The following is a 21,105-nucleotide window of genomic DNA, read 5'->3' as shown; positions in this document are numbered from 1 at the left end:
CACCCTGCAACTAGGTGTGAAAACAACCCACTGCGGTACAGCCTGACCCGTAAACCCAGCCATGCAACCAACCAATCAGTAATTATTTCATATTAGCTTTTTGAAATAACAATTCCCATCTTTTCCAATGAAGAATGAATGCACTTAATTTACAACATTAGCAAAGGATGAGTTACATGTGATAAGGGTGATTTAAAGACAAATAGGATTCTAGAAGTACAGCATAAAACAACAGGAAATCATGAAATGTTTCCTCCAGGAGTCACAGGTATTTGAATTTTTTCTTGCCCACGGATACTTAATTTCACTTTATAAACTAGAATAATAAACGTGTCACATATCTTATTAATGCAAACAAATGGAAACAGGTTTCCAGAACACAAACACCATGACCTAAGTATGTGGAAAAAGGAAGACAAGCAATGCACTGTAATGACAGCACAATTACCATCACTCACAAATGCCAAGACAAGGAATTTTTTTAGCAATGAAATATGTTAGAGTGGCATAAAAAGAGACCCCATGAAAAGCTTGCTTTATAGAAGCAAATCCTGATTATAACAAGCATGATCTGACTTTGCTAGTTGATCCTTTGCATGTACACATAAACAAGCCCAGCACTGGAGTTTAACAGAATATATTTACACAAATATATTGCCCTCAGGAGCTGAGTTCAAATGCACTTCCTTCTATTAAAATGCACAAGAAAGAATACAATTATTTGCATTTACAAAATGCAATAACATTTTAATTTTCCTAAGTGGAAATAGACACACACATGTTTGGGACCACTGGGTTGGTTATTTATTTATTTTACATTTACGAGCAAGTGAAGATTCATTGCGTCTAACCATGCTGGTACAGGCAAAAAGCTCCATGCGCGAGATATAATTATTTGCCTGTCATCATGATGTATGAGTTTCGATCCTAGCTAAATGGAAGAATTGTATAAGGAAGCCACAGCTGCTTACCTGCACCAATCACACGCTCTATTTTAATACAGGAGGCATCTAACTCCTTGGCGAATTGATGGACAGCTCTATTTGGATCCTCGTAGGTTTCAGGGTCAATGTAGGTTTTGGTGCCTGGAAATTTAACTGTAATGATGTAAGAAAGCATGACTGTGATGAAGCAAAGCACTTATTGTGCAGCCAGCCCCGGAGTTTCATTATGCAAAGCGAAGCTCCCACCAAGGGGTGCTTCCAAATGGATGTCTCTGAGCACTACCAGCCAAAAGACATCCCGGTGCAATTCCTTCTTTCCCTCCTTAATAATTAAGAAGAAGAATGAAAGAAGCTGTGGGAAAACCTGGGAGGCTTACAAATGTATGATGTGACTGTCTGGATCCTCCACAAATTTCCACAAGGGTGAATGCATAATAAAGACATATCTGGAAGCACCCCAGTCCTGGCGTTCCTCAAGACACATTTCCCCAGCTCCTTACTGTAATGGTGTAGAATCTGTTTTCCAGAATGGCCAGTTGGGTGGGGGATGAATAATGAAGGCCCTAGCTTCAATTCTGTTGCCATAGTCACCACTCAGCCCAATTTCTTTGTTTGTCCTATGCAGATAACTAGGAGGGCCAACCTGTGGCATTTCTTTGCCCCTGAAAAGTCCAATTACAGATTGCTGCCTTTTGTTGTTCCACAGTTCTCCTCAGCAGGACCACTTTTACTAACTATACCATTTTTTGAGCAACCCAGCTGTTATCAACTTCCTGAATATCCCAAAAAAGCCACATATCAAAAAGCTACACATGTATTCATGTACTCTAAACAGGAGGTGGCTATTAAGAATAAGACACATAGCAGTGAATTGGGCTGTGGGATTTCTCTCTTTCTTTTGTTTATTACTGAACCACCTAATCCAAATGCCTCTCCCAGAATTGTGAGTGCACTGGTAAATAGGGAAGTATGCAAATCAGTACCATAAGGAATCTACCTAGGCGTGTCCATTTGTTAACCAGGGAATGTAGGCACGGACAAATTTGCTCATTTTGGTTCCTCTCAATTTCCCATCTTAAATTCATTCAGTTTTGTTTTGTTTTTAAAAGTCTGTGAGTACCTTTCTTAATACTTGGATTTTTGTGCTCAGGTTTATCCAATATATGCATTTTTGCCTAATACGTACAAGTTTACATAATATACGTATTTTTTCTAGCTTGTTATTAATACTGTTGCATTTTGCACATTCCCCACTTATGCACACTTTGTGCATACATATCCCAAATGTACCATCTTCTTATGTATTGTTGTTCTCTGGAGAACTATTATACTAAATTTTGAAAAATGTATGTAGTCAGGAATAACTGCATTCTGGTTCATATATTTATTCAGGAAGTATGGATTTAGCAAGTTCTGAACAAAATTCTCTTATCCTAATGAGATCAGGCATGTGCATTGCTTCTTTATAATGCGTTACAATTATAATGCAGTTACTTTTGTCTTTTTGCAAAACAACAGAAGGTGAGAAACTGCGCTAAAAAGAATGTCCTGGGCAAGGCACTGGCAAGATCACCAAGACACACAGCTGTTTGGAGCTCTTAATGAAATAGTCATGGATCACACATTAAGCAGGTGCAACATGCATTACAACTGTGGCAACTGTGTTTTTCAAAACAGTGCTATGGGAAAGCAATGCTCATGATATGGAGGTCACCCCATACTGATGATGTGTAAGAAATTATTTCGTATCTTCTCCAGAGGTTAATTTTGCAGCATTGCACTTTTCAATGGGTTTTGTGCTAATCATAATGATAATGGCTTAGCTTCTGGAGCTGATAAGTACTCATTTTTTATTTACACCCACAAGAGGAAGGGAAAGAGAGCCGAAAACAATAGGTTAACCTCTGTATTGTGCTTTCAAGCAAGCAGATGGAGAATGAGCTATCCTCTTGCACTTGTGATAAGGGGTTTGGATTGGAGGTAACCTTGTGCATCTCAAATGGGTCTCTGATGGTACTTTATTCAAGCTGTCATAAAACATTTTGACAGGCCAAAGCTTTCTTGGCATACTAACATGAAATAGTGCTGCCTCAGATTCAAAGACATTGTTACAAGAAAATGGTAGGAGGAAACAAAATGTAAATTGGAATTGGTCGACTAAACTCTTCCATTGTGTTTATACCTTTAAAAATGTAGCACTAGGGGTTATTGAAAGTTGAGGAGAATTGAATGAGAAGACTGGACATTGCATTAAATCCATTGCTCTGGGAGCTAGTGAAAGGTTGTTGTTTCAGGTTACCACAAAAAGCCAGGCTAATATTTTAGCCTACGAGGAAACTGTCCGAATATCACAGAACCAAAGGATGCGAAATTGGAAATGGCTGGTGACTACAGTATAGTGTTTAATCTCTCCCTGGAAACAATGATCATATCAAATTATGTACTATGCTGTCTACCGAAAGGTTCTGTAAAAAAAGTCAGATAAAAAGAAAATCATAAGACTTTGGACTAGGTTTCCTGGTAGGTAATCTTTTCTGACAGATTTTAAACTTCCCTCGATATCGGATAAGTAGATTTCTTGAAAGGAATACAATGAACGAATGAAGTGTTATTTTCAATTTCAGTTTCTGACTATTAAGGCTAGGCTGTTAACCTATTTACATTTTCTCTGAAACATATAATCTAAAAATAGTGCATGCTGGGGAAAGGCATTCTTCAGCTAGCCGTTTCCCTTTCCCCATAGACAGACGTAAAAAGAAAAACAATTAATTTCCTTTCCTTCTCAGACATTACCCGGCAGGGAATGTTTACAAGAACTCAAAGTATTGTAAAGATGTGAAGATTCTCACCATAACCAAAATGAAGCAATGTTATAAAGGCTCTCACTCCCTCAGAGCATCTCCATTTCTAGAGTGGGGTACTGGCGATTGCTTCATTTGTAAAGCAAGCAACAGTCATAATGTGATAATCCTGATTCCCATTACACTTTTTTTATTTGTTCAGAGAAGCTGGATTAAAGCTGGAATACATTTAATGCATACTTGAGTGCAATAGGGAGAATCCAAGTAGTAGTCTTTTGCTTGTGGAGCAGGAGGAGCATGAGTTTCAACAATTCCTTTTCCTTCTCAAACCCCTGTATCTTGCCCATCTGCCCTAGAAATAGCACAATCCTCCAGAATGTATTTTTCAGAACTGTGGTGGTGCAGAGGCTCAATGGAGGAAGGTAATTGCTGAAAATGTTTTCAGCAACTCCCCATTTCACTAATGGATGCTTTCTATCAGTGGAGAAAAACTAAGTGGATTCTGCCCCATGAGTTAAATATTGCTATGTCTAAACTCAGGGAAAATGAATGAAAAAAAAAAAAAAACTATTTTTATTTCCAAGTGTAGGAAAGAGAAAAAGGAAAAGAAATCTTTTTCATGACTTGGCATTGACCTGCATCTCTGAGTACTATTGGCCAATGCTAAAAATGGAAGTCCTTCCAGAATAACATATGGCTAGTACTGTAGCATACTAGAATCTGATCGTAAACGATATCCACAAAATAGTAAGAATCTATCAGAAACAAAACATTCATAACCTGGGACTTGCTACCTTGTGGTGATATGGTGGCAAAGAGTGTTAAAATTATTATTATTACTATTAATATTACTGCTACTCTTATTATTGCATGTCTGGCAAGAAATAATCCCTGGCAAAACTGGTGAAAATTAAATTAGAAAGAAAATAAGCTACTACCGGTAGTACACAATTTGTGTTTTTCATCTCTGCTTATGGAAAACATCTCCTAGAGGAATGGATATTAGCAATTTCCTGCAACGATCCCTCCCCCATGTAGTCCCCATCCCACTTCACAAAGTCTTCTGAAGGGCCCCTCCAAATTCTGAAACCTATTTTGGATCTATGAGGGAAGCTGAAAGGAAGCGAGGCAATCAGAAAAGCAGATATTCCCATTTCATATTTATCTTGTGATCTGCTATTATATGAAACCTGACACTGGCATTATCTCATATTCAGTCAGCCTCGTTTGACAATTCAGTCATTGTGTTTAGTAAGCAAAGTGCTGATTTGTGGCACCCATGTGATAAGTAATTATAAGAAATGGACAAAGCAGAGCTCTTCATTCCTCCCTTGTCCTGCAGTGTCCTTATGCCTCCATCTGCTATGGAGGAGAAGGTACCAGTAGACGAGATTTTACTGGGAGCAGAGAGAGGGGAGAGTACACAAAGATTGCTGCAGAGTTCTGAGTGGAACTACACTCAGGAAATGGTTCTGCTGGTAGAAAAAAGCTGGAGTAAATTCATGAGGCAGTGTATCATGGTGCCTGTGCTCTAGGAGGACCCACCAAAAGCACAACAAGAACTTAAAGATCCTTCAGCAAAAAGAAGGTTCACTGACTTGAGCCATGACAGAAAGAACCATTTCCTCCATTTTCCAGGACTGGTGGTGGAAGTGCTAGGTTTGGAGTGCAATGGAACCAGCAGGAGTGCATTACCAGTACTGTGTACTGCACATCATGATTAGATTAAGTTATTTTCACTAGTTGACACATTCTTCTTGGAGCACAAAGAACTTTAAAGTTAATTTTTTACCAAGTGTTTCTTGAATAATGCATTTTCTTCAATCATTTAATTAATCAACCAGATGTAAATAGTAGACTAGAACTGATTTAAATTGAAATCCTTGTGAAAGGCATTTGCAATCAATTTTTATTGAATCATATTCGCATCAGAAAGAAGGGATCAACAAAAAATGCCAAAAGAAAATGAAGGTACATTTCTACTTATGGCATGTATTAAGGGAGTATTGTCAACAATGTTTTTAAATGAGAAAACACACCCTTCATTTAATAACAGATTCCGATTTCAGAACTGTTTGTAGAACTTAGCCCATCGATGAAATCAAGCCGAAGTGATCTGTGTGTGGAAATAGGCTTTTACATAAAGAGGGTTATGTGGGAATTGATCCTGAACATCAAAGAGACAGCAGTGGAAAGAGAACCCTTATTAAGTGCATATAGGCGCGTTCAAAATGCTTCTGCTGAAAGATGATTGATTTCATCCGCAGTGATCCACTTTAGGGTGAAAGAGAAACTGGATTGAGGCAACCTGTTATCTTTGTCTCCTCTGCAGCTGATCAGTGCTGAAGAGCGAGTCTGATGTTGCGTGCAGCTATTTCTGCCTGACGGTATAATCTGAGGATGTGCTCATCAGTAAGAGTTTTCCCATTGATTTCAATAGCTGTCTTCCCGCAAATATTTGCACTCACAACTCTTTGCTTGATTTACATATATCTAATTGTGTCCAATGTATTCAATAAGACTCAATTTCTGTGCACAATTATATCCACATAAGTCTCAATATGATAGAAAATGCATGAGTATCACAGGACCACATTCAGACTGTACATTATTTATGCATGTAATCTTCCTCAAATATGTTCACAAATATCTGTTTCTATATTTACAGCTAAAACAAGATTGATTAACTTAATAAAATCTGAATTGATTGACTGAACTATTTTCATTATTTTGGTTAGTCAATGAAACAAATTATGAAAGTAAGGGTGTTTTTACAAGACAAAGCAAATTATATCCCCATCCCACAAAAAAGGAGAAAACTGTTCAGATTTCAGATAAACAAGCTGGTGAAAGTCATATTAGCTACTCAAATGATCAGTTTTATCTATGCAAGTGCATAGCAATTTACTAAAAAAGTTGTATTGTTTAGGAACTATAGCACAATAAATTTAGATGTAGTCACCATGGTATGCACTTAACTCTCCTGGGTAAGTTTTCTAACATACTGATGGACTGGGTGAGTTTTCACAAGTTTATTTAATCTTTAACAAGTTGACTTTACATAACACATTTAAAATGACTATAATATCTCTTTTTAATTATAGGAAGAACACCACAGTTTTACACCTTTGATAACTCTATGTGAGAGGCTTATTTTATTAAAAATCTTTTTATACTACACTATTGAAGAAAACTTATAAGGTTGAAACACTCCTGATATTGATAGGTCTTTATATCTTTTTAGCACCTTATGTTTCCAATTTGATTTATCAATTTATGTTTCAAAGGCTGCACTTATATAGATAAAGCTGATTCTTTAAACTTATATAGCTTTCAGCAGTTTTTTATCCCAATTCTTCTATTGAACTACTGGGAATTTCTTTTACTTGATTGTCTTAAGCACTGGGATGACTGAGGAACCCTCAGGACTAAAGAACTTCATAATCAGAGACTCACTGATTTTTTAAAAATTAAATTGCATTTGGGCTGACAACTACCAATCATAATATCTCATGGGGGACCATTAGGATATTGTGAAACACTTATCCAAAAGCAACCAATGAAAATGGGGACTGGAAACAACCATGCATCACACAAATGTACAGCAATAAAATCTGTGGTGTGAACAATGTTGATTTTATTCTGTGTCCTTTTAGAAGAGGTCATACTTCTTTTACAGCTTTTAACTTCACACTTGCTGTTTACACAGCATTTTAAAATTTATTATAGTTGTTTCTCTCCAAGAATGTTGTTTTAGTATTGTCTCTATTCTATTACTGCCAGTCCCAATGCATTATAATTGGTCTGGAAATTCCTGGGGGAAATAACAGCAAAACACTTACAATGAAAGTAAAGTTCTTCATCTCCCTCTTGATCAGCTTTGCTATAGCCACAATGCCTGCAAAGTAAGAAAAAAGGAGAAAATACAGTTTTGCTAAAATATGAAATTTTCTCTCTCCCTCCATATATACACACACACACACACACACATGCATTCACATTAATACTTTACTATTACAATCATGAAAGGCATACAAGAAGTCTAAGTCTAAAATCCTTACACATTTTAATTCACTCCCATTACAATCCATACACTAGCTGGGAAAGACAATTGGTCAGGAGGTGTGCATGTCTGTGTGGGAAGCATTGCATTTTGGTGAAAACTTGTCTGTGCCAGGAAGGCATTCAGAACATTCCTGGCAAACTTGCACAATCAGTCTCTGAAGCTTGACCTTTGCCATAAATATTATGATGAAGTCAATGAAACAATTTAAATAACTAGTGGGTCTGCTGAATATCCAGGCCATATTTTACTAACATTGCTATTGAAGAACATGGCTATTAGTTCTAGTTTTTTATGACTGTTTATTGATTTCTGTGCTGTTTATTGTTTTCCAATATATTGTATTTAATTCTTGTACTATTGCATTTTACCCTTTAAATATTTGTATTCTATTTTATATTTTTAACTCTTCCATATCATTTCAGGGGACCGTTTCCAATCTACGTGGAGAACATTAGTCATCCACAAGATTAGACATGTAATAAATATAATATATCAAAGGTTAGATGATGTTAATCAATTTTCGCTCAGAGTAAAAAGCCAAAATTGTGGTTTTTAAATGTATGCCACACTCACACCCACACAGTAGTCTATACATGGGCAAGCCAGAATCATGTGCTGTACAAAAACAGTTGCCTACTAATTAAAAGTCACTAGTTCATTCTAAGATCTACTGAATGCAAAGTGTCTTAACTCTTGAAAACTGTACCTTCGTCCAATGATGAAGCCAAAAACCATGAAGACCAGAATGATAGTGCCTGCTACAGCTACCACTGCTATGATTATTACAGGGTTCTGTTCGCTGGAGACGGCAGTGGCTGCCAGCAAGGAAAAGGAAGAGAGAGTTAGAGGCAAGTTAAATGCCTATTTCAAAATGCAATTCTGAAACAGAAGCTCATAAAATTAGAAACTGCTGAATATACAGCAGGCTATGGAAGCGGTGGCTCCCAGATGTTTTAGCCTACAACTCCCATGAGCCCTCAACTCCAGCAAGTCTTGCTAAGGTTGATGGAAGCTGTAGACAAAACCATCCGGAGGCCCCAAATATGTCTGCTTTTTGTATGCAAGTGCCATCTTTCCTGACCGAAAATGCAGGATGCACATTTTACACCATGTTTACACCAGATTTGTTGCTTTATCTTGACAAGGGTTCTGTGTCTCACTAGTGTATGACAAGCACACATATTAATATGTGTGTGTGAATACTACATCTTCATGTCAGGAAACTGAATCTGTTGGCCTTCTGCCCGCTATTGCTTCTGTTAAAAGCACATATTGATGGGGCTTGCACCATACATTAAGTCATGGTGGTTTATAAACTCTGGTGGGTTTAGTGTGTTTTCTGAATGCAGCACTCCTCCCACAGAGAGATTAATAAACTACACTGGGGTAAGCTTATAAACCACTCCAGCTAGCCATGGTTTGTTTTCAGGTTTCACATGGTTCTCTGGAGCGTCCAAACCCAGACAATAAAATAAGCCATGGTCAAGTCAAAAAACCAGAGACCTCCCTGGCAAGAGCAATACAGATGCTTCCCACTCTAGCCAAGAAGTTAGCCAGAGGGATGCCCAAAAGCCAAAGCAGCACTTGGAGTCAGCTGGTTCTCTATTTCTCTGTTCCACAGACGATCAATATAACATTATATTTATACCCCACCAGGACTCTCTCCAGGCAGCTTGCTGAACCTTCCTTCCAAGATGTATAGATACATTGTTCTCACGTTCACTGTTGGTATTAAATTACTGTCCATTATAAGCAAAGTTTACCTGTGGCTTCCTCTAGTGTAGCAACATCTAGTCTAGGGCTATAATTTCCATAGCCAGCAGCAGTGAATGCCCGGATCTGGAAAACATATACAGTTCCTGGTTTCAGATTATTCACCGAAGCAGAGGTGGCCCTTGTTTTCACTGTTGAGTAAGTCCTCTCCCTTTGGTCCTGCAAACACAAATATAAATAACTGGCAAGTACTCAAAATTCAGATTTCAATTTTGCTCTGTGTTAGCAATTGAGAACTGCTTCTGGCTCTCATCTTCAATTTCTTATGAAGGGTTGTTTCTCTCACCCCTGCCATTTTCCCACATAAAAGAACGTAGCACACTCTATGGAGCATTACAAAGTAATGTCATTTCATGGAGGGGTTCTTAAAATAACATAAAATGTCAATGAGAAGCACATGGTATTGCTCATAAAATTCTGGAGATAAAGTCATTGCCTTCTTGTGTTTGATTGTCTGAGGTATTAACTTTTGCTGCCCAATTAATACAAATACTGCATTATTTCAGTTTCTGAATAAAGTAGCAAACCGTATCCTAGAAATGTATTTTCCTCCTTTTTCCCACTCTCTCTAAAGATGGGATGTTCTTTTATAATTCTTTAATAAATTCATAGCAGCAATTATTTTCAGCTAAGCAGGAAAAATGGAAGTCATTCTATATGACCTTACTCTTTCTGGATTCAGAAGCTTCATTCTGCATATGTTCCTCATTTTCCACTCTTAAATTCTATTTGTCCCATGCTTTGATTTAAAATAAATGTTCTATCTATGTTCACCAGCATTTATCCCAATATGTCATTTTTTCCTATGATACAATTTCTTTCATAAGGTATTTTTCTAATACAATGCATTTTAATATTATTTTCACTAATATAGTGATTGATGTGTGCAGCTTTTTATCCATCTGTGCATTTTGGTACACTTTTTTTAATGAGAACATCCTCTTGAAAAATTCAAAGCAGTGCATCTTTTGAAGGATAATCAAGTTTGGGTCACCCATTGGTTCTAAAGTTGAAAAATTAGATAAATTCAAAATAGAAATAATTCCTCTGCAGTCCCTATACTCTGGCACCAACAGCTGCCCATTAATCACAGCAGAAACAGGAAACATTTTTGTGAATGGGACAACTGAAAAGGAAAGTGGTACTGTGTTCACTCAGATACTCAAAGCCATGTTAATTCCAGCCTGGTGATTGGTGGCTATTTCAACCTTTCATACCAATTACTACAAGGTTCTCAGAAATAACATAAACAAATTATAAGAACTGATGCACTGGGAAGGAACCAGCTACTGCATAACTTACTGAAATGAGCAGTAACTATACAAGAACACTTCTGTATTCTCACACAGTTATTGAAAAAGCATTTCAATAGGATTTGCCAAGAAGAATCCAACAATAAATTTTGCCTGAAGTTACCATATTTTACTCATGCTTTATCTATTTAAATTATACCATTAAGTATGAATTTGAATTCACAGTTTGAATACACCACATACTTAGTTTAATATCATTCCTATTTAACAGTACCGTTATTATTTCAGGGACCCCTAGAAATTGTAACTGTTCAAGTGAGAACGTATAAGTAACTCTAGTAGGTGTGGGCAGGGAGTGGAAAGGACTGTGGATCTGTTTGGTACACATTTTAATGTGAATCTAATTTTATTTCTTCAATCAGTACATATACCTTTTATCCTTCACTGTTTGCACTTTTCCAAATTTTACAATGTAGTTCTCCAATCAAAAAATACACCCCAAACTGTGTACATCAGGTGAACAGTTATAAAATAGGGAAACAATCCTTGCCTGGATGTGGAAATTGAGTAGAGCAGCTTTAAGACTTCCAGGAAAAGAATAAAGAATTAAGATAAACCAAAGTGGATATATTTGACCATGCCTAATCTATAGTCTAATGAAAATTCTCTGTACCTCATCAAACTATAGTTTCCAGCTTTCTGTGGCAAAAGCTATGCCAAGCTGGTATAAAATGGAGAAAGTTTCATAATACAGATTCTTCTAAGGAAGAAATGCTTCAATATTGGTTGTGGATGGGAAACTAAAACATGTCTGATTTAGAAAATAATTTATTCTGACAAAGTATTTAAACACAAATTGCTAATTTAATTATTCATATATCATGCTTAAGTTAAGAGGTGAAAACAATGGACGCACAGACTTTGTTAATTGCAGTGTTATTTTAACACATTATGAATCAAGTTGTCCTTTCTGGCAGTATGTTAAAGAACAATTTGTTGTATTCCTCTCAATTAATTAATTATTCCTAAAGCACAGAAGAGGGAATGAGGGAGGAAAAAGAAAAAAAAAAAACCCTAATCAATAGTCAGAAACAATATATTGTAATATATACTGTGAACATAATTTAGATCAGTCTCTTGATCTAACAGGAGCTTGTAAGTGTGCATATTATAATCAGGGCTATCAGCAATTAAATGTTTTAGTGGATTAACTGCCTATTAACTGCTTAATCCATTGTTGTTCTATAGCACTTACTTGAGAGTAAGTCCTTGTGAGCAAACATATACAGGACCGTATCTTAACTTTTCTTAATTTTCAAAATACTTTATTTAGGGTCTTTTGAAAATTTGTAAGCAATCCAGTAAGCACAAGTTACTATTCATTGTTAGAAAGACAAAATATTTAATTTCTTTATTCATACTTGTTACAATCAGTTGGATGCTCAAAAAAGAAAAGTGTGTGCACAGCAATTGCATTTGCAATCACTGATGAATCAGCTAAAACTGATGAATCAGTGAAAAGTTGACTGATCTGGTGATTTAACTTATGGCTCTTACTTCTATTCACCAGATCCACAGGATTTCTCAGAATTCTAATCCAAAAATGTTGACAAGGAAAGAAATAGAAAGCTATAAAAGAAAAGGAGGAGGGAAAGCAATGGAGTCAGGGCAGGCAGTGCCTGGTCTATACACAAGATAGGATGGGAAGAATGATGCATTTCAGAGTTATGCTTACTTTCTCATAATACTTGATTTCATATTCTGTGATGACTCCATTGGGATGTTCTGGTTCCTGCCAGGATAGCTCCACACTCCTCTGCAACACTTTCTCTTTCATTACACCGCTAACCTGCGAGGGAGCTGTTTGGAGAAGATGTGTCAATAAACAACAAGCAAATGTGCTGGATGTCACCAATCAAATGTCACTGCTGATCAGTCTCATGCTGTGCCACCACCATTAAGGTAAGAGAAAGTACCTTCCCTTAGTTCACAATTCAAAAGCTAATGAATATTCAAGCAGGGCCTTATTACTGTTCATAAACCATAATAGAAATCTAAATTAAAGTGCAAACAGCAAAAGGCAGCACTGTTCAAGTTAGTGCAAAACAGCAATTGATGGGATCAGAATGACAATTAAGCAAATGAATTCTAATTAAACCAGGAAAATATGCTTCCAGATTAATCTCCTGTGGTAAACTAGTAGACCAAATATTTATTATGCATGTTTCCACAACACTTAAAAGAAAAAATGAACATATAAGGAGACAAAAATAAGGTCATATTTCAGAGTCACATCATGCCTTATCCCATCTCAAACTCATCATGTTCTTCCAATAATGCATGTCTCAGAAAGCAAAGTGTACACAGCACTGAAAAATAGGTGAAAAAGCTACTTTATCTGTTTTAATTTACTAGCAATTATCTTTTGGTGATCATGCTTTGCTGAACTGTTGTCGAAAATATAAAAAAAGTTTGAATGCATGTAAACAGACATTTACCTATGGACTATAACCCTATGCAAGTTTTTATCTTGTATGACTGAAGTGATGATATGAAGCACAAAGGTCTAACCCCCCCCCCCCCCCCCCGTAAACCCATTCAGTTGAACAAGCTTACCTCACTTCTGCTATTAGATTTTTAGTCAGCCTACGTAAGAGAAAAAGAGAAATGCTTGTGCTAAGATGGTCCCTGCCATCTGCCTAAGTGCAGCAGGGTAATCAGGGTGCAGGAAAAGTAATTGTCCTTTTCTTTAAAAATGCTTCCTAATTAATCAGGAATGCCTTTTAGTCAATAAAAGGGTTTTTTAACCAAGTGGTCTAACTCATCAATCAATGAAAGGTTGCATCTCACAATTTAAAACTTTCTTTTATTCAAAAATGATGAATGCTCAGCTGCCACAAACAGCAAATGCAGTGCAAATCTGCACTCGAAGCAGAGTTTGCATGATTGAATTCTCCTTCCTTAAACAACAAACATAAAGTGAGCAAACACAAGGAAGAACTTCCCTGAGTATGGAAAACTAAACATCAAAGGCTTTGACCTAAGACTTCTCATGACATGTTACCTTTCCATATGGAGGGTTTGGGTTTTTTTTTTTTTTTTAATGAAGGCACATTCTCTCATGTGAGTTGTACCTGCTAGTTAAGGTGGTACACTGCCCAGGCAGATATCGACTTCTTCTTTCACTGTTGTAAGAACTAAATTGGAACATTTCCAAATTCCCTAGAGACCAGGCATTGAATTTATGATATGTATGCAGCTGCCAGCGCAAACACCTACTCTGCATCAAAATGAATGAAGTGACCTCACCACTCCATGCTTTTCCTCCCTTACACAAGCAAGAGACAATGAACTGGAGCAAAGGTGCTCAAAGCACGGGCATTAGCTGTGTTCGCACAAAACACCAAGACAGATTTCTGGAGAATTCCTGGCTTACTGTTCACTTGCTGCCAGTTGGCTCCTATGACCAGTGGACAAGTGGAAAGAAACCAGCAACTTGTAAGCAAGAAAACCGAGAACTATTTCCAAACACAGACTTCTGGCTTGTTACTTTATTGTTTTCTGTGAAAGTTCCCTGTCATCTTAGGCTCTAATAGAGAAGAGCTGCCAGCCTGCAGTTTAGGTGTTAGGCATGTGACTCTTTCCTTGAGGTTACCTTATACTGCTTCATTGCAGCTTAGTATTTCTTTTGAAATAATTATGCATTGTTTTAAAATAATCTCTTTAAATAACTGGATTCAGAGCAGCTAGGGGCAGCTGGGGCAGCTAGCACAAGGTCCCACAGTCCAGAGAGCCCTCTCCCCACAAAAGGGGAGGCTGAGTCCCCTGGGACTGGCAGGTTATCGTGGCAATGGCAAATAGACCTGGCACCCTTATCTAGTCTGGAATGGGCATATTAAAACGGGACAGATCGACTGTTATTTTTTACTTTCTACTATCTTGTTCTACCAAAAAAGGTGCTAAAAGCAACAAACTCTAATGCCTTACCATACCTGTGATAATGCTTTGATTTAAGTAAGTTTAAAATCCAAAACTGCATGTGGTAAGATTATTTATTCAGTTCTTTCTTTTACACTAACACATCATGAATGTTATAGTCAAGGCTATGGTTTTCCCAGTTGCAACGTATGGCTGTGATGGAACAGTTGAAAAGCACGGAATGATCGTACTATGTGCGAGCTAACAAGTTATGTTTTTTGTGTATTTTAAGTCTGAAGTAATACACAAGGCTGTCTAAACGGTGAATTCCGTAAGACCATTAAGTCCTACATCTACAATGAACAGCTGTGGCAGCTTCCACCACTGAACAGTGGCTTCTCACCATCTGATATACTGTACATAGTCCAGCCTGAGACCTGAGAGTAATTAATGGAAATCATACTCTTGAAATGTCACCTTGAGTCTATCAGTGTCCAGACACTTGTTACTTGAAATACATTTTTTTGTTTTTCTTTTGCTTCAAAATTTTCCCGATTTGTAAGGGTTTGGGTTCTTTTAGCTGAAAATGTTTTGCACCTTTAACAAAATATTTCTAAAGCAATATCTTGTGATTTTATTGCATTTTATGAATAGTACTTTAGACAGAATAAAAGGCTCTGTTTTAAATGCATTTATAATGATGAATTGGCTCTGCAGAGACCCTGTAAGAAGACAACAGAAATAGTGTTAGGTTTTTATGAAAAAGTAGAAAATGCTTTGGTTTTCACAGCAGTGGAAATATAAGGTGGCTTGCCAAATGTACTTTCTTTTTCTTTACAATTGCACAGTATTGACACCATTTGCCAATTCTTTCACCAAAGGAATTTTTTTAAAAAATCATTTATTTATTTGATTTCTACCTTGTCCCATTAGCCACATGGCTCCGTATTTTAGGAATAGCATGTGTTAACTACTTGTTTTGTACTAACAACCATTACCAGACGGTATCATCTCTACTTTGCCAATGAAAATGCACAAAAATGAAAGGGAAGATCTGGAGCTTTTATGTTCTGATAACTTTCAATGAGGTCTGAGTATATAGATTTATGAAAACCATACCTATTGCTATGAGCCATTGTATGATTCATAAGCCTGTAATTCTTTTACAGATCTTTATGAAACCAATAGGTTTTTCTTTAAGTGAAACACTTTTAAGGAGTCACTTGCACTGAAGGAAACACTAATCAATGTTTTTATATTTTGTTTTTAATGAAATAGACAGCAAAAGTATTTTCAGAAGCAGGGCATGCATTTATATAATTCGCCCCAACTTTTCTTTATCATCCTCTTTTTTTTAAAGTACTGCTGTAATATGGCCCAGAATCATAAAGGAAACTCCCCCTTGGCTGGTTTCTCTGCTCAGCAAATGGAATAGTTTAATACATCTGGCAAAGATGAGGAAAATACTGTCCTTGGATGCAATTGCCAAACAACATAAGAAAACGTTATCCTTTCTTCCTCTATGGATTAGAATGCTTTAAATAGATATTTGACAGGCTGTTTCACAAGAACCAGCATTCAATTCTTAACAAAATAAACAGCTATACTTAGCCCCTCTCCCAAACTGGAAAACAAACGATCATTCCTGCATCCAGTTTGCCTTACTTTTATATTACTGGAGTTTAGGCATTGCCATCTGTAAGCGCATATATCTGAAAGAAATGGGACAAGGAATTATGCCAAGCCCAAGGGTATACACTGACTGGCAGAGGGTTTGCAAGACTATGGGGAAAGATTTTTCCCTGTCATTTTTATCAGAAATATTTTTTTATTTTGAGACAGAACCTGAGCCCTTCTGCATGCAAAGGTTGTGTTATGCCTCTGAGCTTTGGTCCTCCCTTTTAATTATCTCAGCTTGAAAGAGTGCACTTGCAATGTCAGGGGTGCTACAGTTCCAAATTCATTTGGAAATCATCAGCACTGGTTCAAAGAAGCACATTTCCAGGTAAGTATGGTGAAGGCTGCAGCCTTAAATAGGATCAGTCTCTGTGAAAGACAATTCTAGCAAAAGGCCGGCCGGCCTTCCTTCCTTGGAAAAATGGCTGCTTAAATGGGAAAGTGATGTTTATGATGAATTATGCCATCTATTCAATGCAAATGAAGTTAAAGCCTTTTACCCCAGGTCAGAATAGTGATGACAAATTATACTTAGGTTGCAGAAAGAGTGCTATGTTTCAATAACACTGTCTTTTGTGAGTTCCCTAGCCTTATTTTATTTTGTTTAGATTTTTTATTTTAGTTGAAGAGCTCTTCATCTTAATAACTTATTCATCATTTCAGTGGTAAAATTAACAGAATTTTTTCATCTATTCAAAAGAACAAAAATCTGAATAAATCAGGATGCCATTTGTTATTTATAATGACAGAGCAATTTTATTTGGACAATGATAAATTAAGAGCTTTTGCAATGTTGGTGTACAATTTTGGGAACTTAGTTGCAGCATCACATATGTTGGAAAATGTAGGATTAATTTGCTTGGTGACTCTTAGTGGTATGTAGTTTTTATTTGTCATCGTGATTTTATGTAATTTATGTGATGTTCTGTTTGTATGTTAATAATATAAAAAGTTTTGTAAAATATATCCAGCTATACAGATAACATTTCAGCACTTTAAGATGTTACTAACAAAAGTTCTACTATTTATTCCGTTGAACCCTGAGCATCCCCTCAGAAATTCCTACAGGGATGCCTAAGGTGATGAGAGGACACACACACACAAAAAAATCTCTGTCTGTTTTTGCTATTTGTACATGTCCAGAAGCATTATCATTAAAAGGGCAGTATGTCCTCTATTGATTTCTACATATTAGTGGAACAAAATGTACAATCATATACAACTCTACCCAGAATCAATGCAACATGGTTTATTTCCAGACAAGTGGAGATACAAATGCAGCCTAATTCAGGTGAGGACAGTACTCCAAACTTTAATTGTTGGGAAGAAAATAAAGCTTCACCAGATGCAGTTTTTTCCTGGTCCTGCAGAAAAGGTGGCACATGTAAAAAGGTTCTTCTTGAAGGTAAGAAGCAGTGCTATCCCACATTATATTCCTTCTACCAGCTCAGACCATTTAGGACTTTATACATCAGAATCAGCACTGCAAATTGTGCCACTATGTAACCAGTGGAAACACTGCTGACCAAGCCTCTTTAAGAATGATCCTGTTGAAAAGCTTCTGCAGTAGCTAATGCTTCCAAACCATGTACAAGGACAAAAGCACACGCAGAGGCATTCAGGATGCACTGGACAGCCATCTGAAGGAGACAGTTTAACTTGCAGTCCTGCACTGAACAAGGGGTTGGGACTGATGGCCTTCCACCTCTACTACTCTATGACTCTATGAAAAAGAGGCTCAACTTTTTCCCTTGGCTGAGTTGGCAACAGCTTGGAATTCCACATCCAGAAATTTTATTTATTTATTTATCTATTTATTTAAAACATTTTTATGCCACCCCATCGCAACAAAGCCTCAGGGCGGCTTACAACAAAAACATAGTTAGACAAAGTTATACAAAAACAAAGTTATACAATAAGAATATTAAAACCTGGTGCATCTCGGCCTAAAAATTTTTAAATCCTACACAACAAATTAACACTTAAAATAAGTTTTAAATAAAAAGGTCTTAGCCTGGCACCAAAAAACAAATAACAACGGCGCCAGGTGGACCTCTCTGGGGAGCGCATTCCATATTTCTCTTATTTATTTAATTCATTTATATAAGCCTGCAGAATTGGGAAGACCATATATGTGAGAAGAATCCCAACATCCTCTTTGTCATGACCATGGCAGTTGCAAAATTTTTACTGATGTCAGGATTGATCTTCAGTTGGTTTTTTTCCACATCTTTCATGGTTAAAATCTGACCCTGCGACAAGGCCTTGGCACAGATAGAAAAATTCTGTGCAATCAGCATATAGCTGGTGCCAGCTTCTACATGATTACACTAAGTGTTCTTCATTAATAGGATATATCTAATTTCATTGATGGTAAAGTCTGTGGAATGGAAGAAACCAGTCTCGTCTGACTAGCAGCCTGCTTTATCCAATGAAAAACTCCGTGCAGTACAAACTATGAGCACCATTAAGTCTCCCGTGTCAGTGGTTACCCCATTCACAGATTATCAGTATGTTAATTTAAAAAACAGGGCAATGAAATCTGCTGCTATTGTACTTTGGAAAAAAAAACATGGTTGTACTTTAGGAAAAAGTACCATGCATTTTTGAGGTGGAGGGAAAGGGAAAAATATTGCTAATATTGCTACTCACACAATGGTTCTTTGCTTAAGCACTTCTCCCCTTCTCCCCATAGCTATGTGTCCAACCAGGAAAGTTATACAACAGTGTAAAGCTAATTGTGAACAAGTGCCATGGACTGTGGCCTTCCCCCAAGCAAAGAAGGCACAGGTCGTGTGGATCAGTGGGGGATATCTTGGCCCCGCACTGGGAGCACTTACGAAAGGCTGATCGCTGAGCCATTGAAGAAGAAAAGGAGATAGTGAAGCGAGGAGAGAAATGGAAGAATCACAATAGAAGGGTTCAGATTTTTGGTTTTTTTAAGGGGAATGGTGGGGAAAGGATAAGACAACTGTTAAACTAGGGAAGGAATATGGTAGTTCAAACTTGGAGGGAGAGAGAGAGATCTTAACAAGAAAGAGCAACAATAGAAGATTTATCAAAAACAGCAAGGATATCTATGAGAATAAAAGGCTCGAGGCACAGCGAATGGTGGTCTCAAGAATACTATGCTGGGGAGGGGGCATGGAGTTCCCGCCAAAAAACGTTAAAGCTTTGAATCTTTCCTGGCTACAGGCACACACCCATATGTGTGATGCACAGAGGCCACAACAAAGAAAGGGAGGTTTTCCTCTCTTCCCATTAATCTCATATAACCTATTTCTTTCAGTGGGAAAATTAATAGGATATGATTCTCAACTTTTAACCTTCCCCACAAGACTCTTTTTATTTTACTATTATCTCTTACATCACAGATGTCCCATCAAATTTTATTTTATTTTCAAACAAGAAAAACCGACATGACTGAACCTCAACTATGTTTTACAGGGTGAGGGTTTGATAGGCATATGATGGACTGGGGCCCACACAAACTCATGATGTTAATCTCATTGGAAATATATGGGGGAACCTGTAGTGCTAGATCCCATTGTCTTGTCAGAGGTCACTTTTGCTAATGTTACATCAACTACATAAGTGTGAAGGCCCCAAGTTCTATGGTTCATTGCATTTAAATACGAAACTAGCACAAGGTATCTGCTTATGACTGCTAAATTCTTATGTGAATGCAGTTGTACACCATCATTTTACCTGCAGTTTACCTTCCAAGGAACTTAATTTTTGTTTTTCCAAGCCCTGATATCTAAAGTGAGCTCTACTTGCAAAAAGTGGATTGGGAGGAAAACAACTTCTCGACATCCTTTCCATTTTTCAAACTTAACTAATTAAACTCAGTATAATTTTAGTATTTATTTATTTTATTCTTCTGTATTTATGTGCTGTGAGCCGCCCCGAGGCTTTGTTGCGATGGGGCGGCATAGAAATGTTTTAAATAAATAAATGAATCAGACTGAACTTTGGGTGGGTAACCTGGCAGGAGCCATCTACTCAATGTAGTTCTGAATAAAATCCTAGCAGCAGGTTACAGGGCTAGAACCACAGAAATTCCACAAAGTCCTTTCAATGTTCTATAGAAACTAAGAAACCAGAAGGGGATTCTTTCCTTCAGTGGGCAGAGAATTCCTTTCCCACATCTCCTTCAAAACCAGCTTTCACAGAGTGAGTTCAGGAAGGCTTATGTACTCTTTCTGCCCACACACACGAACAGAAAGAGAGGGGTTAGGTATGATTTCTGGCTGTGGTCTACAAGTTTTTCTTGACTTTATCTTTTGTTTTCTATAAGCTTCTTATAAATTTGAGCACCATACTTGCATGCATTCTTTCATTGTCAGAAATGGGAATCATCTAGTTTTGAGATAAATGGTACTATATTTTGAGCATGAGTCTTTTGATGTATGCAGCTTCTCCTACCACAGTGCTATCATAGAATTTTAGCTATATATAAATATGATTCTGCCAGACCTAAAAAAAGAACCCTTCACTTTTTTATGGTTTTCAAATTTGTCATAAATTTTCAGATCAATGAAGGATCAAAATAAACACAATACTATGTGGCGCTAAAGAAAACACTGTATCCTCCATAGGTTGGTAATAATCAAGCAATTCATATCAGCTATGAAGAGTAATAAAAAAAGAATGGCCAAAAAACTGGAGTT

General features: G+C 37.1%; 1 protein-coding gene across 3 annotated transcripts in view; it reads right to left on the bottom strand.

Annotated features, from left to right (window-relative positions):
* EPHA7 (EPH receptor A7) overlaps nt 1-21,105 on the bottom strand; it is a 198,407-nt gene that overhangs the window by 21,490 nt on the left and 155,812 nt on the right. The window contains exons 6-10 of one of the 3 annotated variants that reach the window (XM_044427558.1): nt 12,573-12,697; nt 9,575-9,743; nt 8,518-8,626; nt 7,588-7,643; nt 972-1,097 (exon numbers count right to left, since the gene is read on the bottom strand). In XM_044427558.1, coding sequence (XP_044283493.1) covers nt 972-1,097; nt 7,588-7,643; nt 8,518-8,626; nt 9,575-9,743; nt 12,573-12,697 — 585 coding nt within the window. The remainder of the gene's footprint in view (nt 1-971; nt 1,098-7,587; nt 7,644-8,517; nt 8,627-9,574; nt 9,744-12,572; nt 12,698-21,105) is intronic. The other 2 variants (XM_044427566.1, XM_044427571.1) reach the window with 2 other exon arrangements.

This window comes from Varanus komodoensis, unplaced genomic scaffold (genome assembly GCF_004798865.1).
Source record: "Varanus komodoensis strain SLA01 unplaced genomic scaffold, ASM479886v1 scaffold1, whole genome shotgun sequence".
Classification (NCBI taxonomy): domain Eukaryota; kingdom Metazoa; phylum Chordata; class Lepidosauria; order Squamata; family Varanidae; genus Varanus; species Varanus komodoensis.
This window is presented reverse-complemented; position numbering and strand designations above follow the sequence as displayed.